The 24,499-nt window shown below is 35.0% G+C and overlaps 3 protein-coding genes across 4 annotated transcripts; 1 reads left to right on the forward strand and 2 right to left on the reverse strand.

The window, feature by feature from the left end:
* Positions 1-1,814: 1,814 nt before the first annotated feature.
* On the reverse strand, positions 1,815-10,046 carry LOC138944267 (GABA neurotransmitter transporter-1A). The gene is made up of 9 exons (XM_070315186.1): positions 9,467-10,046; positions 6,853-7,123; positions 6,328-6,628; positions 5,989-6,175; positions 5,616-5,883; positions 4,870-5,244; positions 4,312-4,614; positions 3,768-3,935; positions 1,815-3,640 (listed from the first exon to the last, which is right to left on the reverse strand). Exons 2-9 carry the CDS (start codon positions 7,006-7,008, stop codon positions 3,551-3,553), a joined length of 1,848 nt encoding a protein of 615 aa, XP_070171287.1. The 5' UTR covers positions 7,009-7,123; positions 9,467-10,046; the 3' UTR covers positions 1,815-3,550.
* A 3,232-nt stretch (positions 10,047-13,278) lies between these two features.
* Positions 13,279-18,435, forward strand: LOC138944265 (VWFA and cache domain-containing protein 1). 2 transcript variants are annotated; one of them, XM_070315181.1, is made up of 9 exons: positions 13,279-14,235; positions 14,315-14,680; positions 14,775-14,948; positions 15,027-15,496; positions 15,575-15,776; positions 15,867-16,113; positions 16,215-16,878; positions 16,956-17,325; positions 17,403-18,435. In XM_070315181.1, exons 1-9 carry the CDS (start codon positions 13,758-13,760, stop codon positions 17,939-17,941), a joined length of 3,510 nt encoding a protein of 1,169 aa, XP_070171282.1. In that variant the 5' UTR covers positions 13,279-13,757; the 3' UTR covers positions 17,942-18,435. The 2 variants fall into 2 exon arrangements, with proteins under 2 accessions (XP_070171282.1, XP_070171283.1); XM_070315182.1 differs by lacking the exon at positions 14,775-14,948 and having other exon boundaries at positions 13,281-14,235.
* Positions 18,436-19,150: 715 nt separating this feature from the next.
* On the reverse strand, positions 19,151-23,699 carry LOC138944266 (regulatory particle non-ATPase 1). Its single transcript, XM_070315183.1, has 4 exons — positions 23,486-23,699; positions 22,338-23,068; positions 20,639-22,209; positions 19,151-20,306 (listed from the first exon to the last, which is right to left on the reverse strand). Exons 1-4 carry the CDS (start codon positions 23,558-23,560, stop codon positions 20,005-20,007), a joined length of 2,679 nt encoding a protein of 892 aa, XP_070171284.1. The 5' UTR covers positions 23,561-23,699; the 3' UTR covers positions 19,151-20,004.
* Between the last annotated feature and the right edge of the window lie 800 nt (positions 23,700-24,499).

Here is a 24,499-nt window from a genome sequence, read left to right on the forward strand (position 1 = left end):
TCTAAAATGTCTTAAAAATGTCTCAGAGATATTTAAAATGTTTTTTTTTTTAAATAACATTAATGCAATGCTTCGAAACGTCTCTAGCATCTTCTCGACCGCAGCCGCGGTCGTTAAGTGGAACTCTAGCGTGGACTAGTCACATATTATGTTCCTATGTAAGGTGCCTTTACATGGCAGTATCAAGCGTCGAGCGTCGAACGTTAAGCGTCTGCGCAGAATATTATTGCCCAAAATTATATTTATTTCATTTATTTTATTATATAATAGATATATTTATATATATATGTATATGTGTGTGTGTGTGTGTGTGTGTGTGTGTGTGTGTTTTATTATTATTAATCAAAAATATATTATAAAACGTTATTACTATGACAGTGTAAATTAAAATAAAATAAAAATACAAATGCAGCAAGAGATTTTGGATGGTTGAAATATTCAAATAGATAAGACACAAAAAAGCAATTTCTTTTATCTCGACCGAATTCATATCATTCATCATGCTATTAGCAGCAAAAAGCTGGAATCTATCTCATTCAGATTCCTGCGTAGACGCAGACGCTCGACGCTTGATGCTCGATGCTGCCATAAAGGTAACATTTCATGAGCAGTGAAAAGCAGCAGCAGTTTAGTAACAAACTAGCATTATTTGGTGATTTTACAGAATTGCTGCACTGCCCATGAAATAGGTTTTTTCCAGTGTTTTAAATGGTTAATCTCAATTTCAATATTAATTGAGATATAACCGAATGAGTAAAAGCACTAGTAGGTTTTTATTTTTATAATTATAGTTCCTACAAACTTACCATTTTTGGTGAATCCATACTTTAGAATATATTTACATATATAACCAAGACACAGCTTTTACTGCTTTACTGTTCAACAGGATGAACTTCAAACAGCAAAAATTTGCGCCGGAAGTACGTCACCGATTCTAATTACTTTTTAAGCTGCTGCTGCTTTTCACTGCTCATGAAATGTTACCTTAATGGTACCTTTACGCACGACCTGCGCACATTTCTGCGCATAAAGTTATAATCTGCGCGAATGCGCAGCGCCGCGTTCGAGAACATCATCCGTATGCATATGAGCATTGTTCTATCTTTGTTCAACTTTCAGTAAATGACAAAGATAGGACGACGCTCGGTGTACACGGGTGATGTTCTCGAACGCAGCCCAGCAGAATAAAATGAATATTTCAAATAAATGAAATATATATACGTTCTTTCGATTTGATACGAATATGATTTGAGAGATCAGAAAAAAATTACAAATTCTTAAAATTTATTTTTTATCTTGAAGATAAAAAAAGGAGACACTTATTGATATTAAATAAGCATATGAGAAAAAATATGAGTTTAAAAGATAGATAAATTGTTTTTCCTTTTTAAATTACTGTTCTCTTTTTTATGTAAACTCTCTTTTACTATATATTCTTATATCTTCTATAACAAATATGCTTTAGATATCTTCTATAGATTCTTTGAATCTTTATGTGGGGTTACTGATGGTTATATCTGAAATAAAACAGATATAAAATCACGATTTAAAGAAAGAAAAATTTAATGATGCAAATGTAAATAGCATATATCGCACACAAGGAATAGATTTCGTGAAATTGTGATCACATCTTAAAACACAAAATGTAAAACAATATGATTATTATTATAATATATTTTAAATTTATTATTTATTGTACTATCAGTAAAACAAAATAAAATACAATGAATCGGGGAATCATTAATTCGCTAACAAATAAATAATTCCAATATCATATCGATGCCTATTACACGAATTTAATTATTGTGCACTAAGTATCGAATTTTTACATTGCAAAGTCGAGCGTGTATTTTTGAAAAATACAGTTTTATAATTTTAGGATAAATTCTAGTACTATTAGTATCTCTGCATATGTGATAGATTTACTTGACATTTCGTATTAATGTTAAATGAGACAGGTACCATATACAAATGGCAGCAATAATATCGAAATTATATATTATTTTATTTTATTTGGACTATAACTTTGTCACGATATTGCAACGTCCATCGTACATTGACACTATCCGATATCTCGCTACTATTACTTTACTAACGCTGCAGATCTAACGACAGGTACGCAAAATAAATTACATAACACTAATAATGTATATTTATTAAATAAGAGCGATGCGATAATACAACGCGTCTAATTATAATATTTATGGCAGCATAAATATGCGCAATCCTGGATTCATATTCGTTCGTTCGCTTGTCATAAACAGCCAGAAAAGCTAGTCCGAGACTTGATATATGATTGATACTAACCACTTGCGAACGATAAAAAATTTGACCTTACGACTATTAGTGCCTACATTGTTGTTACTTACAATTCGTAGCGATAACATAACGCGGAAGAAACGCTTTTGCCTTACGCTTGTCTCAAATTGATATTTAGTACGATCTTAGAAAAAGCAGACGCAGCCACACTTCGTATGTTAAATGCGATATTAAACTGATGCGAAAGTATAAGCGTAACAATAAGTGCGAAAACGTCTACAGCTATCACGATACAAGTTTAATGGATAATGTGATCATTGAATATTGTTACGTGAAAATTAAAAGCCGATTGGACTAATATCGCTTATTATTGTTAGCATTATTAACAATTAATTGGATTTCCATTCTCTATTTATATTATAAACACAATAATCTGATAGCTAATTTTTACCACAAAGAATCAAGAAATCCCCAAAAATTGTTTTTAAAGAGAGAAGTTTCGCGTAAAAATAATTTAGAATAACAATCTCTCTCTTTCTCATATCTAATTAATCCACTTAATAGTTAGAGTAAACACTCATAATAAAGTCAATTTTAGTACTGTTTAATGAGGATGCAACTTGATCCGCAAATTCTATTTGATCCCACAATGAATCCGATGATTCAACCAGAATGTCGCGAGCATTCGGAAATTTCCTATAATGCGGAGATTATACGATAATCGCTATGATGACAAATAAATAATTTATGTACAAAGCCAGCGAAGCTTTTTGTCAAGTGGGTATGAGGGGATCGAGGGCAGTGTCGAGTGAGTTTGTTTGATTGCTGGCTCTCCGCTTCGCGTTGAGTCGCGTCTTGAATGAAAGAGAGAATAGATCTCGACGATCTATTGCGATTATGTGCGGTTTTATAATAACCATTATCATTGTATCCTATAAAAAGTGAATGGATTAAGAGGAATTACGAAGAACTTATTCTGTGAAAAATTATATTTTATATAATCTTCAAAATTAACTCAATTTAAAAAATGTTTTACCGTCCGTAAAATGTCCGTTTTTAACGTGATAGTATTGTGCTTTGTTTTTCTATAAATATTAAAAAAAATAATCTTTTAATATTTTTTCCAATTTTTTAAAATTTGCTTCCTCCATTTCAAAGATTAAGAGTTTTATTGTTTTACAGAATAAATTCCTTGTTTAATTTCTTATAATTCGCCTACTCTCTCTTTACGGGATGTAATAAACAGCTACATTATCATACTAGGTAAGCTTGTTGCCAATCAAAATGAAAATTATAGGGGTGTTAGCTCAACTGATGGTTGACCCATCTTCGTTCGCAGAGTCGCGACATCATCCTCTATCTGGATCAATAATTTGTATTTCTGCAAGGATAATTAAATGATAAGTCTGTTATAATAATCTTTTTTCTATAATATATTTATCATCTTATTAGGATGTATTATTGTATTTTAAATGTTTTATTATTATTGTTATCTCTTATTGACTTACTGTCCTATTATCGCCTGGCGTAGTCATCCACGCATAGACCATGTATCCGGGTATACAAAGCATGGAGGATAGCGCTGTAAACCAACCTAATACATGCGACCACCAGGGATATTCATAGTCTAGATACTTTATGGGTGTCCATTGAATTAGATTGAAGACAAACACGCCCTAATTTCAATATCGAATATATTAGATATTTTTATAAACTAATTTAAAATAGTTAGGTTACAAACTAATATCCCATTCAAAGTAAAATTCACTAAGCATTCAATGAAAAAACTTTGTTAAGTATTTGCGACCATACATATGCGAAAAAATCTATAATTCAAAAATTCTTGCTATTATAACAAAAAAATTATTTCAAAATTCAGTCAAACAAATTTATGAAAAAATGCAAAACACATTCCATGTAATCTTTTTTTATCAATGTTAAGTGATTTTCTTTTATCATTGTACTATCAATTATTTTAAGAAAAAGAAATTAAATTAAAATTAAACTAAAATTAAAAAAGTACAACAAAATAATAATAAATCTTATACTTACAACGCAAATCATCGGCGTAGTTATCGTCCAACAGAATTTCCACCACATAAGGGGATAATATCCGATCATATCACGCAAGGCATCATAGAATCGATTCACTCCAAATGCCCAGCTAATTGATATGCACTCAAAGAAGATAAGGAAAAGCAGGCAGAAGCCAGAGACAGCATACGAATCGAGGATTTGGAAGACATACATGCCACCTTGAGAGATGCACGACAATCCGACGAGGTAGGACAAGGCGCACACGATGGCAATAAAAATTTCCTTGCGACGACGTAACAGCAAAGGCCATTCGTCCACCTAAAAGAAAATTAACTGACTAATTGAAACAATATCTTTTTGCGATCAAAGGACTCTTTCTTAAAGTAATACATAGTCGAATCAAATATTTCAAACACAAATCGCAAATAACAATCAAAAAAACAATAGAAGACTACTGATTCTTTCTAGTTTAAAAATAGAAGTTTACAAACCTTGAAAAAAAATTATGTTAGGACTAGAGAATATAAACAAACAATTAAAATAATGGAACTGCCACGCTCTTTAAAACAATACCATAGCCGTGACGAAGCCCTCCATCGTGCAAAATTGGGAATCAAGTCCGATGAGCAGCAACATGAAGAAGAACAAACACGACCAGAGTGGTGCGCCCGGCAGTTGCAGAACAGCCGATGGATAAGCGAGAAAAGCTAGACCCGGCCCGGAAGCGGCCACTTCAGCGACCGGTTTCTGTTGTTCGTGTGCCATAAAACCTACCACTGAGAATATCACAAAACCCGCAAACATGCTTGTGGACGAGTTAACCGAACAGACGATCAGCGCGTCCTTGTAGACATTGTTGGTAAATTTATTGTAACTACCAAGGGCTACCAGAGTGCCGAGCCCAAGACCATACGAGAAGAAGATCTGCGTCACTGCGTCGATCCATACCTGCGAATTTCATTATTATGTATTTCCACAAGTATGTACGTGGAATATTCCATGGATACATACTCTCCAAAAATATTTCTTTTTTTATTCTTTAGAAAATATCTCTATTTTATTATCCATCTCCACATCACATTATTCATAAATTATTTAAAAAATCCAGATTTAAAAAATTATTATTAAAATAATAAAAAAGTGAATTGAAATTAATACAAATATATATTATGAAATTATAAATCTTAGTTATATATTGTTGGAATATAGAATCATTTTCGTATAAACATTATAGTTAACAATTACAGTTAACTGACATTTATGGGATTATTTCAAAGCCAACAGATTTAAAAAGTCAGCAAATAAAAAAAATAACTTACCTCGGATTCCCGAAGTTTAGACAAATTTGGACTGATATAAAATCGAATGCCTTCCATGGCGCCGGGTAGCGTAATGCCACGAATCAGAAGAACAGTGAGCAACACATATGGAAACAGAGAAGTAAAGTAGACGACTTTGCCAGTCCACTTAACGCCCTTCCAGATACAAAAGTAGCAGATTATCCATACTAACAATAATGTACCCGCCAATTCCCATCGAATATTGCCCATGTATTCGATACCCTCACTGATTTGCAACGCTCGACGTCTGAAAGGTAGAGATAGTTGTATTTATGTAAGCTCGGCAATAGAAAAGCGCAAATTACGCGCGTCACGTACTCAGAAGAAAATGAAAATTTATATTTATACTGACTCCCAGAACTCTTTCACAGGATCCGTAAGCTCCGCTACCGTCATGTTAATGTGATTGACCGTGCACATTTTGACGACGCTACCATTTCGGGCTGAGATCTCGGACCAGCAAAACAGCGAACTTCTATCGTAGGGATTCACGCAGTTCTTGGTGTTCCAGTAGTTGTTACAGGTGCCCCAAGGTAACTCTATGTATGTTATGTAACGCTTAATAAAGTCCTTTTATCTCTATACTTCGTTATCATTATTAAATGAAGAATCTTTGATTTAAGATATATCAAAGAAAATTTTTTGCCATCGCAAAAATTTACAATGCAGATAAAGTTGTCAGTGTACTCACCACTGCGCATCGACATGAAAAAGTAGAAAATCGCCCAAGCCAGGATAACAATGTAGTAGACATTCATCCAGCAGGACATTACCGCGGCGGCGTAACCGATACCCTTGAAGAGCGGCGCTATTTTGAAGACTCCGAGGCCACCTATTGTGAGCATCTGTCCGAGAGCCAGTTCCATAAAGAACATGGGTATACCGGCGAGGAACAGTGTCAAAAAGTAGGGGATTAAAAAAGCACCGCCGCCATTTTTGTAGCAGAGATATGGAAATCGCCATACATTGCCAAGGCCGATTGCCAGACCAACCTTGAAGAAATGACAAACGTCAAAGTATGAGCAAACACAAGATAAATCACGTTTATTTAACTTAATGTCAATGGTAAAGAAATCATTTTATTTCTCTATGAGGATTATAAGTTTTTTTGGCATATTATCTCTTTTAATTTGATAAGTATTTTGTTTATAGTATCACTATCGATGGTGTTTGGCGTAATGAGTAATATACTTGACGACGTAACAAAATGCATTACCACACTGAGAATAAAATCTAGCTTGGTGCTCCATGTTCCACGATCTGGAAGAGGTTTGCTTTTGCTGGTCGTTGAGCATGTCAGGTTTAATGCTGTTCTACCATTGTCGGGATTTTCTGGATCAGTTACCTCAGGATCGCGCGATGCTTCTGTCATGTTTGTAAAGCGCCCAATGGTAATGTAAATGTTCTCTGTTTGTGCACTTACTCCAGCTGATTGTGGACCAGTATCGTCTCAAATGCGAAAATGATAATGAGACATAACACAATACCTGTAGCAAAACGAATTATACAGTTTACTCAATTCCATGATATAGCTTGAAGCGAATTTTAAATGTTTAAGAAACTGCAACAAGCGTTGCAGTTGCTGCAGTAAGAAATTTGAAAGATCTATTTTAAATCCGTAAATGTAGACAAGAGCAAAAAAGATTTTTTTTACTTTAAAATTGTAAAACGAAAGTTGTTAGAATTGATATCAAATCAATTCGCTGGAACACGTTAAATAATTGTGATTCATAAAATATTAAATATTATATCAGTTTTCAAATTCCACATCACAGTTCTCTTATCTTCTCTGTTTTAAAACTTTCAGTTCTCATTCTTTTCAACCTACGGATGTTCCTCTGATTTTTATTGTCTGGAAAATCTGCGGAAAACGATTAGATATTTGGGTCGAAAATAAATGCTTCTGGAGGTATCGAAAGAAATGAAAAGCCGGCTGATCATTGTGAGCATTAAAGCAGACTGCCGAGAGAACAGCCAGCTAAGAATATGCGTTCTTCTATTAGATAATTAGGCTGTATCCGCATTGTGTCTCAATAGTCGGATATTAAAGAGTCCCGTCTCTGATACGTCAAGATGCTGAAATTAAATCTATGATCGCGCGAAAATTATCAGTTAATAGCTGGTCAAATATACATATTAATCTCAAATATACATATTAATGATCAATTATAATACATATGTAAATTGATATTTATGGTAAAGTTGCGTATCAACAAGAGATAAATAAAGCTAAATAACAGTAATAAAACAAATAAAGCAATAATTATATTTAGATATTTAACAAATTTAATTTTTTGATCAATTGCAAAACAAATTAGAATCATATGTATAATGTAAATTCATAAAAGTTTATCTCTCTTTTTTTTGTAAAAACTACATATTTATATAATTTATATAATAAATCTGTATTTATCTTTTTTTTCAAAATTGTCTTTATATTATATCTTTGTGTGTGTGAAATTATTCTGCAGTAAACTCTCTCTCTCTCTCTCTCTCTCTTTCTCTCTCTCTCTCTCAAGGAAAAATAATATTACAACAATTATTATTGCCAGTTCTTAGTAAAAACTGTTCTAAAGAACTGAGAAATGTATTATACACTAATTAATTTTATATGTGTTTGTAAAAAAGTATTTAATTTTGTATTAATTAGCTATTAATTAGCACTAAAAAAGTGTATTTTTTAAATTATATTCAGCAACTTAATTTAGCAAACGTTTTTCACGAAACGACAGCAAATCGCTTAACCGATATTTTATTTAATTTCAATCTATATATATCGAACTTGCATTAAGCGAGGATATCGCTAGATCAACGGAAACTTGCGGAGGAGATCCTGCAAGAAGAGCAGCAAGATACTCTCCGAGGTATGTAGAAGAAGAAGGGTGAGCAGTGGCCATTGGTGCGGCCCGTTAAATGCGAATGTCCGGCAGGGGTCCCATATAATAAATATCGCGATGGTGCGTGTTTCCTTGCTCCTCCCTTCCCACCCTTCGCCGCCCATCTCGGCTCCCTCTTCCTCTTCCACGCTCATAAAAAACAGCTATATTCTAATTAACCGAGGATGTGTCGTTCCGCGTATCGTTGCGATCGACATACCAGGATTTTAACACCGTCGTTCTCGCGTCGTGAAAATCCTGTCTTGGCGAAAAACTAACATAAGATACTATTTTTAAATATTCCGACACATCTTTCGATATTACGTACTTCCGTAAATTTTATTGCATACATTTTTTCAGAAGATAGAATTGAGGGACATGATTGGTAAGCCAATTACGAGCACGTGGCACCAGTCTGTTGGTCTTGACAGTTTGAAATATTAAAGCACGTGCTTCTCTCTCTCTCTCTCTCTCTCTCTCTCTCTCTCTCTCTCTCTCTCTCTCTCTCTCACTCACTCTCACTCTCTCTTCAGAATGCTCATACTCGGCAATCAAATTGCACATAAGCCATGTGATACCAGAATACCAAATTTAATATCTAATTTAAATTAAAAATAATGATTTTTAGGTAACATGTATGCTTAAGGAGCGTTAATTCTATACGTAAGTTAATATATAAGCTATTTATCTTAATATGTTTCATAAACATAGACTGCTGCAATTATATAGAGGAACAATTGATTGTTATTATTCTTCATACTTTGTCAAATTTGATTTTTATACAGGCTTTTTCAAGAATTACGTAAAAAATAATAATTGCAAATAATATATTGCAAAGAAAACTAATTGCTATTAATTGTTTTATTTATTATTTGCGACAAATATACCGCTATTTTTATTCAAATTCAACTTTAAGCCTTTCTTCATCTACTAATTTCCAAAAAATCTACGAACCTTATTAACTTCGATGATAGAACCTCATGGAAGTCATCGGCTTTTTCGAAATAACCATGAGCAAACTGATACAAGACAGTTTGGCGTCACTTTGTCGTCGATGAGCGAAATAAGTCTGATTCGTTTTTATACACTGCACTTCTCTTGAGCACTCTTGATAGACGTGCAAGACGTTTCGCGCTCGCCGCTGGAATAGCTGTATCGTATCGTCTCCGGTCTCGTGATCCAATGACAAAGATCTTCAGCGATCGATGGATCCTCAGCTAACCAACGTTCCCCGCGGCAAGCGCTCCGATCTCCGATGTCGATCTCTGCAAAGTCCCAACTATCCGTAGGATCACCAGATCTCGAGAGATGATTCGCGGCGATGAGGTCGCGATCACTCGTGATCGTCTATCGCGGATATACTGTGACTGAAGAAGCACAACGCGCGTGTATCAGGAGACAGAGAGAGAGACAGAGAGAGAGAGAGAAAGAGAGAAAAAGAGAAAGAGATGAGCAACTCCCTGTGTTGCGTGCGCGAATGTTATCCGCGGGATACTGTGCGTAATCAGTCTGCGATCGGTCCAGTCTTCCGTATGCGTCGCGCCAGCCGGCAGTGACTGAAATCGTCATGCAGGAAGAAAATCCAGGAGGGGGATTCCCCCTTTTTCTTTTCCATCGCTCACGATTTGCGCCACCCGCACCGCCCTTATGCCCTCCGTTATCCCCCTCGCGACGGAATGTTATCTGGTGGTGAGATCGAATGAGCGAGAAAGAGAAAGAGCAGTAATGGCGAAAAAGAGGCAGAAGATAACGGTGAAGAAGAAAGGGGGTCATACACCAAGATCGCAACAGTATATCATCATCAAGTTGACATCTACGCCCTTCCTCTATCTCTCCAACCCTCTCCCTCTCTCTCTCTCTCTCTCTCTCTCTCTCTTCTTTTTATATGTTCGCAATTGTATTTTTTTTTCTTCCTCTCCTAGTTTCGTTTCTCTGCTCCTGCAAAACCTAACACCTCAATTTCTTCGTAAATAGCGACCCCAATTTACCTTATCTTGTATGAATTTTCTTGGGTGCGTGCCTGCGCCCTTTTCTTCACGGGCTTTAACCGTATCGGAAGGATACATGATTCAACGGTTTCGGGATTCAGGATTGATCCATATGGATTAAAAATGGTTGTCATAACAGCCCAAAAATAAGATTTTTTGTAAGACCATATTCTCTTCCCAAATTTAACCATATGTAGATTTTTATTGCAAAAATCTGAAACAATAATTATATCTTTCTCTAAAAAATAATTTATCATTTTGAATAAAAATAAAATGGTATTAACTAATAATAATATTTCTAAAAAATTTTCTTTCACACACACACACGCGCGCGCATACACACACACACACACACACACAAAATCATAATATAATATATAATTCAGATTAGAATTGACTACTTTTTCGACATGAAAATGGAAAAAATTTCAAAAAGTATTTTTCGGTTTCAGTATTTTTCATACATTTTGCGTTTATTATAATGATGAACCGGAATATTTAATTATATTAAGGACATGTAATTAATGAAAGAAATACCGGAATGCTTCTGAACTATTAACTTGAATAAATGCTATCAACGTGAAAACAAAATGCCGCGGATTTATTATGTAATTACGGCGCGAATTTTTTCCATTAAATATCGCATTACTAATCTCTCTTCAAATTGATATGCCACATATATAAATTATTGCATATAATAATTAAAAATTAAAAATCTTTGAATTATATCATTATTATTCTCTCATTATTTCCGTCATTAATATTATTGCGGCGCCGGTGCTGTCTTATAGGATTTATTGATAAAGATTAAAAGGATTTATAAGCAAGTATAAAAATTGATTAAGATGAAAATTAATGCAAAAATTTTGGCAAACGAAAAAAAAACGACTGAAGTGCAGTTCGGCAACAAATTGCCGCACGTTTTTCCCGTAGGCGATTTCCGAACATTTCCGATGAAACGAAATGGCAATAAAGTAGGTGAGCAAGACTAGGAAGCTGGTATATCCGGAGGGTTCACGTGACACCGATCCGTCCCCGCATCCGTTCTAGGTACAGTCCGTTGTATAGGTCATGAGGAGAAGCCCGGATTGATAACGCAAATCCATAAAACGCTTTGCGCTGCGAGCAAACTTTTACGGCTCGCGATATCGATTTTAAATCGATATCCAGGAAGTCGTAATCGTAACCATGACCAATTCATCTAATCTGCTTAATCGATTCTATCTATAAAACTATCTACTTTATTAGAATTATCTACTAATGCTCATCTAAAATTTCCCAATGCGATAATTGAATAAATGTTGTTTCCGATCGATTTTTCATGCTGTTACGGATGCGTATGCCTCGAATCGTGATTCGCAAATAACAATATGTTTTGTGTGTCGCGCGACGTGATTGCTTGATGACATTAGGCACCCGAAGAGGGGAGCATCCCAAATGACAAGAGGATGTGCGGAAAGTGGCGCGGGAACCACGCCGCTTACCATCTTGCTGCTTGGAATTTTCACGGGGATGGACGCGAACGCTTCGCAGCGATTTTTGAAATTCTCGATTTAAAATATATATATCGTACCGTAACAATTTCGAAAAACGTATCATAGAAAAATATATAGAATATATAGAAAAAAATGCAATTTGAAATAATTTTACATGAATTTATTCTGAAAATTCGGCTTTCTTTAGTTTTGAGACTATATATTAGGTATATAGTTCATCTTTTGTGCTTGAAATTTTCACTTCATTTTGTTATAATGTTCTTTTGCATTTTGTAACGACAATGACATTTAAAGGGTACTAGACTTGCGAAAAGGGCGAATACAAGAAGCGGTGAAGCACCGATGAAGATTTTTCAATTATTTAATGCCAAAGTATTGAGCTTTAACAGCGCTCGGATACGTAATATTGATATATCGATATCGCATCGATGAATCGCTTTAATTGACTAACTATTAATGATGTTTCGTGCGTCAAGCTGTGTATAATAAATAAATATAAGAACTCTTAAATTTACTGTCTATGAGATAGAATTCATCGTGTTTATAACTATATATACTAATTGAAGTTTGATCTATATATGTTTTTGCCATATACACGCATATATTTCCATTTTGATTTCTGCTAAACGTTTTTTGCATAGCAGAGAATTTATAGCACGTCTATTTTCACGTTTTTTTCTGTATACATTTGTAAATATTGTGTGCCCGTGTGAAAAATATATTTCATCTACAGATTTATATATTTTATTTACTCCCATATGAGAGAGAGAGAGAGACTCTGAATATCTAATATAACGCGATTTCATCCGATAAAAGATAACAGTTTTCTAAAAATATGATAGTAGATGGCTTAGAAACCGACAGTTATTTTATCTATGGTTTTTCTTTCCATTACCTAACCATTTATAGTTTAATATATGAATATAATATTTACAATTAGATATATGAAATATTTCAATAATAAATAAAATGTAATTTGATGGCATACAACAGAGATGAAACATTTATTCAAGATGGCGGCTTTATATGAGTGCAGTAAACGAAAATAAATATTACCAGAGAGAAACCTGAGAGAGGCAATGCCGGCGTGCCGGCGATTTCCGTGGGACGCTTTTTCTAGGCCGTAGAGCAGCGCCGTGCATCCACTGTTAGGAATTGGAAACACTTACCCACACATCCACTTTTCGGTACTGTCGGTCATTTGGTTCATATCCGTGCTACGTCTGCTTTTCGATCTTTATTCGAGATTTATCTCTCAACGATCGCATCTGTGTGCTCAACGTATCGGTTATGCCTTCACGGATACTACACCATACGTGATGAAAGAGAGACAAAGAGGCGCGATTATCTCTCTTTGTCAAGCGATCAGTTCTCTATCGAAAAGATCGAAAAGTAGACGTAGCACGAATATGAACCAAATGACCGACAGTACCGAAAAGCGGATGTGTGGATAAGTGTTTCCAATTCTTAAAAGTGGATGCACGGCACTGCTCTACGGCCTAGAAAAAGCGTCCCACGAAAATCGCCTCTCTCAGGCGTCTCACTATCGTACAAAAATTGAACGATTCTTAGCATCTCCGAGATCGTTTTCTCATTAACACTCCTAAATAAACCTCGCGCAACTCAAAGTGATATAGTCACATGACGCTTAAAATGCTCGATGATGTCAACATGAACTATTATCGCCACGCGATAAATCCGTGAGGTTATGAAATTACCGCGAGATACATTCGCTACCAAAATAGCCGCAAATCCGTTAGGATGGCTGTAAACAAGATTTTGTATTTGATTTTGCTAATAATACTAATAAATCTTTATACAGCCGCTAGCGACGACACTGTCACCAATGCCACTGTTAAATGCCAAACTGGCAAGCCGCTGCGCAAACAGGTGTCAGCGGAACCCTTGAACGGCATGTGCCTACGAGATGTCGTGAGGTATATGTCAAAGAGACTGCGATCCATCGTCGACGAGGAACTCGGCGTATCCTCGTTCCAAGATACGGTTAACAAGATGGAATTCACGAACATCTCCAGCAATCTGGACGCGAGACTGAATGCATTAGTTGATAAGTTCAACAATAAACTAAGAACGCACATCGATGTCCTCAAGCAGGGCTACAACGCCATATACTCCATCCTATCGAAAGGGATTCATACTGTTTATTCTAGTCAAACGGTTGATTTGGACATAATGCAGATGAATAAAGTTTCGGATATATGTTCTCAGATTATAACAGGTATTTCATATTGAATGACATAATCATTCATGTTTTATCTAGATTTATACAATATATTATCGATTTTAATTGATTACAGAATTTGCAACAAAGTTAAAAAGTCAAGAATGGAAAAACTTGCGTGTACTACCAATAAGCCAACCGAGTACGATATGTGGACCACCAATGTTGAGTCACATTATTGGATCACTTTTATTATCTCAATACTGTCCTGAGAAGAATGTCATTCTGCTTTTGGAGCATGGCATGTTTATGTCTGAATCTGATCTTGCTTTGGCCCAAATAGCAGCCAGAACTATTATAGATATGCTCTCTGAAACAGATAATATTATTGTTGTTGGCCTTGCTAATACTACTCCTTTATTTTGTAAAGATGGCTTGTTGAAAGCAACAGATATCAATAAATTTCAACTAGCTCGTTATATTGATAGTTTAACTAGAACAGGTAATCAGAAGTGAGTCTATTTAAATATATAGATTGTATATTGTATTGATTTAATGCCTTTAACTTTTTTTTTTTTTTTTTTTTTTTTTTTTAGATTCAAATCAGACAACAAAAGTTGATTTTAGGAAATTAACACAGAATTTAAGGCACGAAGTGATTATTATACATTTGACTAACAAATTAAAAGATACATCAAATATGCAAAGAGTGTTTGAAATAATTTCAGAAAAACTTAAGACTTATCTCAGAACTATACTTATTCTTTCAGGTATAAGTTCTCTCTTTATACTCACTTTATTTTAATTATATATGTGAAAGATTTTCCTATATTACAGTTTATTTTCAGATCAACCATACATCAATGTTAAACAACTTTTAAACAATGATGTTATTGTTCTTCCAACGCAAAATATTCTTGGATATGAAATAGCAAAACTATTTTCTTGTTTGCAATGTCCTGATTATCATAAAAAAGATTTTTATATATCAGACCCATATTTTGATCTATATAGCAAAACAATGATATTATCTATTGGACAGGTTACAAGTATTGCACTACTATCCTTAGATGTAAAATTATGTGATTTCCTTGATGATATAACGTATTTTAATATTGGTCCAAACATATACGTTATATTCTTTGACAATAAAGGTGTGGTTTGGATGCATAAAAATTTTCCCAGGATTGAGACAATAATTGAGCAATCACTTAAAGTGCATCTGCAAGACATTGAAAATATAGATAATTGGGCAGTAATGAAAATGATAAATGAGCTTCAAGGAGTCATAGACATAAAAACAAAATTAGGTGAACAGGTAAAGAAAAGCATTTATATACAAATTTTAAAATACAGGAGTAAGATACAGAAAATTATTCTTTGATTCATAACACAGAAACGGTACCGATGGAAACATTTAATTTATAACGACTTGATAATATGTTTGGTATCCATGACTGAAGAGGGCATATTGCCTGTTGCAAGAACTGTGCCTTTACTGCCTACAAACATATTACATCATCGCCTCGATCTTATGCTTCAAACTGTCATTAATAAAGATACACTTTGCACTTATAGAAACAGGATTGTAACTTTATGTAAGAAGATAATTTTTATTTCAGTTGCCAATTATTTACAAAATCTTAATAGATATTTAAGAATTTATGTATTTTGCTTTTTTATTATAGCAACAGGTGTAGTTTATTTATCACCATGGTGCTTTCAGTCTCCAATGGAGCAATTGGAATTATTAGAAACTGGTTCAGCTATGACTGTACAAAGTTATATGGCATACATAAAAGATTTAACGGGTCTTTTAGCAAATCCCGGTTTACATCCATCTGTAAAACCGGATGTAGCAACCTTAGCACAAGTCTTGGAACATTTCAAAAAGCAACATATTGAGAGTCCATTAAATAAATTTGTAATAAGAAGGTAAATTGTACAAATAACTAGAATTATATTGAATTATTATTAGCAACTTATTAATAACTTATAATAATATCTCAATGTATTGGTTTATTTTGTCATTTTAGATATGTTGTGAGTACAATTAGTGGTGTATTGGAAATATTTCCAGGAATGGTACTGGATTCCGGTTTTGATCCCAAGAGGCGAATGTGGTATGGAAAAGCATTAGAGTATCCTGATAAGATAATTTTGACTCCACCTTACTTAGATGCGGGTGGATCAGGCTATGTAGTCACTTTAAGTCAAGTTGTTGAATATTCTATGAGCAACAGAAGTACAGATTATGTCATTGCTGTTTTATCTATGGATGTTACAATGGGTTACATCATGAGATTGCTGTTGGAGATGTTTCCATTCTGTTATGATGCAACTGTAAAATGTTTCTTGATGGATGACAAAGGTTACTTGGTGTCGCATCCGACATTGTTGGAAGCAACAGGCAAGATTGAGCAACAGCATTTGACGCATAAGGAACTTTTAGTAGCTAATGACATATTGAATCACGGGCTGTTTGTAAAAAAAAAATCATGTGCAAATCGCTTAGAAGGCATCGTGCAAAGATACTATCAGTTTAACATGTCGCTCGATGACGTGCTCACTAATATAGCACATGGCGAGCACTGTGTTAGATATCAAGTGGCTGTTGTACCAGGTATTAATGTATTCCTTGGTGTCGTCAATGTGACGACTCAGTGCAATCTGCTTAGAGCTTTTTGTCCATGCAGTACGGTAAGTTCACATTATTTATTGTATTTTATTTTCGATTTTAAAATATTATTTAATTTCTTTTTTGTTAAATATTATAGATGGATCATTCATGTTTAAATTGCAAAAGTATGGAACAAACTGGTTGTGAATGTCCTTGCGAATGCTCCTTGTATTCTTCCAGTTGTACACAACAAAGTACCAACAATTTAAATTCTTGTCCGCCGCTATATGAGCAAGGTTCGAGTTTACAGACTCCGTGGATACAACCGACGAATTTGAAATCGTGTCCGTCTATCGATTGCAAATCATACGCGACGGAGACAGATTGCTTGGGTGTTGCGGATTGTCAATGGTGCCACGTCGATACCGATGGAGAAACACCTTTGCAACAACCGTTTTGCTCCGACATATCCGTATGTTTCAAGGGAATCTTCGGATCTTTGATACCTTACAGCGATGGCACTTACAGTAAATTCGTTCTTTTTTCTTTTTTGTCATATTTATTGATTTCTATTAGTCATTATATAATAAAGTTGTTTTTCCAGATTCACAATCAATGGATGAGATCGTAATAGGAGAGTGGCCATCGGTCGGTTTAGTGGCCGGTGGAATTCTTGCATTAGTCTTGATCCTAGGTGTCGTTCTATTTTGCTATAGACTCCGATCGGTAAACTCGGGTGTGGAGCATCAATGCTTGCATCTCCATACCTCGCCCGACACATTGCGTATGACGCATCTCGAGGGCGATCTGGAGCCCACGGAATTGGATCAAACCAAAAGCAATTTGGATTGCCTTGTGAGAGATGGTATCGCACCTATATCACCGTACAGAGTTTCTACTAATTATAGAAGACCACCTGGTGGAGATAGCGATCATGGGTACAGCACGATGACGCCACACGATGATTCCGAACAGCAGACGTTCGCCTCTGAACCTCTGCTAGTTGTCGACAATAACGCCGAGCCGGATTTGACGAGGCAGTCCGACATCGGTATGCCATCTCCTACAACGTACTTGGGATCGCCACATCATGTTTTAGCACCTGTGACTGTCCATCGCGATATGGAAACAAATTATTGTTAATGAAATTGGATTCATATATATATTGCCATTTATGAAAAAATAAGCTAAACAAAACGTCCTCAAAATCTCGTAAGAAACTATATCATTTTCTTGCAAATATGACCTCAGTAACGTATAGCAATATAATACTGTTGTATCACAGTTACAATAGAACAGTATTTATTATTATCAAAGTGGCAGAGCACAGTTTTTATCATTATCAAAGTGACAGCACAGTTTTTATTATCAAAATGATAATAAGTACGAATTTTTGAATGACTGACGAGCTTAAAAACACATAATTTTTATAAGCTATCTCTATCGATACTAAAGGCTTTTATGAAAGTACTAATAATAGTTGATAGATTGTACAAGTTTTATATACAAAACAATTTAGATGGCTAGTACATTATATAAAAAACTTAATTTAAAGTATAAATTTATAAGTAGATATATAAAGCAATAATGAATTATTTATATATAATTCTGATTATAGGGCAATTTAGAATTGCATAAAAGTATACTTTTATAACATATAAGTTTATACATATAAGTAATATTACAGTTTTTCAAGTAGAATACTTTTATATGACAAGGTATTTTAATATGTTCAGACAGGTGCTATATATTCGTAATTATATATGCAAGTTAAGAAATTAATACCTTACAAAATTGTTATTGTTGATAAATAATTGATACTAATTTGACGTAATTTAGTATTAACAGTCACAATTTGGACAAAATGGTAAATCTTAGATCACTACCTAAAATATTGCCATTATACTGCTACTGAATCGCAAGACATAGTTAATTTTATAAAAATAAGATTAGAACAACTGAAAACATTTCTTTTTGAATTTATTTTTTTCACATGGTATAATACGAGGCAGTTTATATATGTTATATTTCCCTGACTTATTTTTAGAAATATCAATTTTTTCTTTATATTTTAATCTATATAGTATATTTATTATCATGATTTAATAACAGTGCCAAAACGTGATAATACTTTGTATACTGTGCAGAATAATTTTAGAAAGCTATATATATAGAATCTAATATTATTTCTATTGTGTTCTTATATGAGATTATTTAAGCATTTCTCTTGAAATTAGATCATAAATTTATCATTGCATAAATTAGTATTAAAAATAAAAAAAAAGAAACAAGAAACTAATTTTGAAAAGATATGTCAATGAATAAATTATAAGTTATTTTTATTAACACAAGATTACCAAAACAGCGAAATTTCATGATCGTTGAACATTTTTAAAATGTATTTTTCTTTTCTTTTGCATAGAAATATTATTGAAATTCAACTATACAATCGCGAAAAAAGAAAATTACATTATATTATAATAACTATAGTACAAGCCTTTACGAAAGTATTATTTAAAGTTTTACAATTGAAGTATTTTATTGACATAATACAATACACACTATCATTCATGATATGTGCCGTAATGTACGCACATTTTAACCGACTAACATGATCGTAATACAGACTTTCCATTTCTATGGTTTTTAGTTAAGAAGACAAAGCGGTAAAACATAAAAAAAAAAAAAACATTTAAATGTAATTTATATATATGATAATTGCGCGAGCATATATATATATATATATATATATGCTTGCGCAATTGTCATATATATATGTATGTATGTATATGCTATCTTGAATGGTACTTACTTTAGGAAAGACTAATGTCTGCTCATGTATTATTATCGCTAAAAATATAATGTAAAATACCGTATTGATCTTTTTTATGATGTATACTTTGCATACAAAATTCGTGCCGAGCGAGATTTTATACATTGTATATATATATGTATATATATCAGTATTTTTTATTATTAAAACTAATATTTTATTAAATAAAGAATATTTGTATTCTTCCCTTTCTGTAAATAGTACATAGGAAAAAAATGTGATCTTGGGATCCTACAGAAAAAGAGCAATATATATAGAGATGTTGCAATCCTTCATGTATGTAAAGTGAATAATAATACACTTTTATTATATTCTGCCTTACAAGTAGAATTTAATACGGAGCGAATTATTGACGATTGAAAAAATATTACGACTAGGGTATAAAGTCCGGATTTTTTCTTAAAATTACGAAACCCTCCATTATCGGCGTCAACGGTATGTATTCCTCGGTGGCAAGTTCTGCTCTCTCGCCATATGCCAATAATACCGGAGTGGTGTGCGTCTGGAAGCCTGTGATAGTCTTCGGTTTGCCCGCTTGGCCGACGACATCGACAGCAAGACCAACTCTCACCGGTACGGCCAACGGATTTAGGTCCTCATCGAAAGTCACCAGCATTCTGGGCTGCATTGCAGCGGCCAGCGTGTACAAGAGATAGTGTGAGCGTCCGAGAATAACTGAAAAAATATTTATAATGTTAATTAACAAGAAACTGTATCATATTACATTAGAAAAGTTTTGCTTTTTATAATAAAATCTTTCTACATAAGAATATAAAAATTCTTAAAAACTACTCTGATCGACTAATTGTAAATATATAAGAAAAAAGGTCGAAATTTATTATAAATTTCTGTGTCTTAAGTGTTGATTTTAAAAGATTTCTCATAATCAATTTAAGAAACTTTACAATAAAAATCTCCATAAAGAGAATAATTTATCTGTTTGAAAATGAACTGAAATGCAAATAGCAAATATTTTTATGCCCATTGCATCAAGAATATATACTCACTATTTTTTACGTCCAAAAAACCAATCAATGTCGATAGAAGTCCGGCGAGAGCAACAGGGCTGAGCAGCTGCCTGTCGTTGTGATAGGGTGACAAGGTAAGCGTACCTTTACCTAGATGCGTCAAGCCTTGCGCGATGCGTACCATGAAGAGATTGTTGGGATCCTTCGCGTGGAACTGAGCCAATTGCCTCAACATAGCGGCCAATCGTGCATTATTTGTACCGGCACCGACCAAGCCCATGGCGAATATCGCGTTGTGCGCAACTTCAGGGTCGCTGTCGTGTGAGAACTTGGACAACGTATCCAAGATGTTTAGTTTTGGATTCGACACCGAGATGAGACCTAGGGCAAGCGGCACCGAACGGCGAATCACGGGCTCGCAATAACGTAATAAGTGACCGAAGGTCCTGTATGCCATTTCAGCACCGATTTCCTCTCCCATAGCGATCAAGGCAATACCAAGAACGGCAATAGCCTGTCTAGAACTAAGATCCTTCTCCTTATCCTCTTTCTTCTCTTCCTTCTTCTCCTTGTCCTTGCGTTCGTTCTTTTCCTCTTTCTCGTTGCTCGGCTCGTAGTGCTCCGAACAGATGTGCAGCAAGTGTTGGATCTTGAGAACGTTCCCTGTGCCAGCATATGCGCATACTTCCACCAACGTCGTCGACATCGACCTGAACGGTTCGTGAACAATTTCTAGAGCTGCTATGATCGCTTCTGCAGCCTCCTGCTTTCCCAGGAAACATAATCCCAGACCGAGCGCCAGGAATCGCGCATAAGTGTCTTTGAGATCGGACTCCGATTTGTCCATTAGCGTGTGCATGATCGCTGTGGTGACGTAAGCGTTACAGGAGCCGGCAGCGACCATCCCTAATGCCAGACCAGTCATACCCAACACTTCCCAACTCGATTTAGTGTCACTGAGCACTGGCGTCAACAGACCCAGTACGGCTTCTCTATTAGAGCCGGCGTATGCAATACCGAGACCGACGATAGCACCAATACGCATGGTGTTGCTGCTGTGCAACACATAATCGGATAATAGAGCCAAGGCGGGATCGCATTCATTTCTCACGCCGCAATTGACAATGCCACAAGCTAGCAGAGCACCGGACTTGATATAATCTTCCGACGAATACAGGTACTTGTCGATTGGAGTGAGACCGCCGTCAACATCCCACAGCAGGATTAGACCTAGGGATGCGGTCGCGCTTAGCATGCCGTGCTCCTTATTCTTGTACAGCCACTTATTACCATCCTCAATCAACAGTTTGTCATGACCAAACGCAGCATTCACGAAACCGTTGACAAAACTCGCCGCGAGATTTTGTCGCGCTGAGTCAACTTGGCCACCGCCGAATGGCGGTCGCGAATTCTCTAGATGGGATTTGTAGACGTCTTCTGGCGTCTTGGGTTCCATTATGTCCAACTCTCGTGCCAAGTTCAGGAAATGATTATTTAAATGGGAATTGGACATTATTTCGAACAAATCGTCATCTTCTACTGTAGCTTCATGTAACTCCAGAAAGATCTGTTGACGACCCAGCATAAAAGCCAATTGTTTTTGCACAGAACTGAAAAGTATATATAAGTTTCTTAGTTTCTCTTCAAGAAATCGGCTATATCAATTAATAGGTTTTTTTTTAAATAAAACTGCTTATAAATATTCTAAATAAATAACTCTTTAAAAGATTATACTTACAGATCCCTACAATTTATGAAGATTGATTCAATGAGAGGTAAATCATTCAATTGCATCGCCAGCCTGATTGCTTGTGGATACTGTCCAAATTTTCGATATAATTTACAAGCGACATGAAGAAGAGTGCTGTTCTCTGGATCAGCTACATATGGCACACAGCTTGTAAGATAGAGACATACTCGTTGATACGCGCTTTCATCAACATATTGTTCTAGCAAATCAAGCCTTTCGATCTCCATTAACAGGTCGCATGCCTCCGTTTCGGCGTTGTGTACCATGTTATAGGGAACAATCTCATGCACCAGAGCAATCAGTTTCTTGTTTGTCGCCTCAACATTATCACCCGTGACTTCATCCCATTCCCCTGCCAATTCTCCCGATAAATGTCTAACATATTCATGTCCCCATTCGCCAATCGCCAATGCCGAGCCTGTGAGCCTGTATTTCAAACACTCTCGACCTTCGCCCATGGTCATCGCTAGGACTGAAATAATGTCAGAACATAATTCTTTACATTTGACATTAGTAATTTTTTCATAGATGCTCTTCATAGTATCATAATGAGGCCGCATAAATTTCAGTGGCTTTGGAACACTCGTCATTGATGTTGTCGATGCACGAATATGCGAACGCAAAGATTCTAAGGCGGGAGGATACAGTTTGGTATTGGCATCCTGCAGGCGCTCCACGAGCATAGTTAATTCTTCTTGTAGAAGTTTATCTTCTTCCGACTGAAAAACAGAACCAAGTTTCCAACATATGCATACCTTATCTTTTTTTTTCTCTTAAATATTATATGTATATTAAAGTATTTAGTTAAGATATTTATCTGAATTATAGCTCTTTATTCAACTGTAATTTTTTTTATAGATAAGGAGAAATTATCATAAAAAAGAGAATTACAAAATAAACTGCACAGCAAACTGTTGTTTAATAATGAGATGCATGTTATAATAAAAGATAACTTATTATAAATGCAAAGTAAATTATAAGAAAAGCAGCAATCGTTTTATTTCGTATTGATAAATCACAAGTGTATATATATACACAGATTTAATTAATATCGTTGCAGAATCAGAAACATCTTCTTTTCGACACTAATCCAATCGACGGCAATTCCACTACTCTGACATAGGTTAATCTCTCACCAAATCATTTTTATCATCTTCTTTTCCATTCTTCATATCTTTAATCGGTTTTGTTTCTGTTTTCGTTTCCGGCATTTTACTTAGCTTTTCTCTTAACAGATACACAAAGTAAAAACACAATTCTTTTTTTTGATCATTCAGATTCACAGTTTCAGGTTAGGATGAACATTCAAGACGTTTTGCGAGTCACTATCATGGACACGCAACATAGATTAGCGACTGTGCGTTCAGAAACGGACGAAGCCCGACAATCACATTGCCAATTGGCCAATTGAACGCTAGGATCTTCTGATTGATCAGTCATGCTGATTATTCCAGGGTCCGTTCTGAATTACGCATGAAACGCGTAGACTACATAAAAAATCGTTCCGATTTCAACAAATTGCGCATTGGAAGCGCTTTGGCATAGGGTGCGTTTCGTTTCACGCATGAATCGCATGAAACGCAGCATATCGCTTGAGCGCATTTGCTCGTTCCCTTTTTCCCATCACTCTTACTGCGCATAAAGAAACGGAACGGAACAGATTCATGCGTGCTTGGGCTGTTTGTAAACAGACATGGCAGATGAAATGTCGGCTGATGATGTGCTCTCTGTGGTATCTTCCGATGTTATTTACAGCCGAAAAAAATGGCCCATATATAATTATACATGAAATATATTCATATATAAATTTTATATATAATTATATATAAATATATATAACTGTATAAAATTATATATAAATATGTATAATCTCAAACACGGTTAGTGTTAGAAAAGTCTGGAAACGGTCAAATATTTCGAAAACAAAACTTTACTGAAAAAAAAAATGTTTCGAACTAAAGTTGTAGAGCTATAAGTGGCGCATTATATAATAATATTAGTATAACCTTAAATAGCACCGTCAAGGTCATATAAAAATCACATTCCAGGTTTAGGTCCAGGTTTAGGTCCAGGTTTAGGTCCAGGTTTAGGTCCAGGTTTAGGTCCAGGTTTAGGTCCAGGTTTAGGTCCAGGTTTAGGTCCAGGTTTAG

This window comes from Polyergus mexicanus, unplaced genomic scaffold, assembly GCF_030449975.1.
Source record: "Polyergus mexicanus isolate NDT 795.1 unplaced genomic scaffold, iyPolMexi1.0 SCAF_137, whole genome shotgun sequence".
Taxonomy (NCBI): Eukaryota; Metazoa; Arthropoda; class Insecta; order Hymenoptera; family Formicidae; genus Polyergus; species Polyergus mexicanus.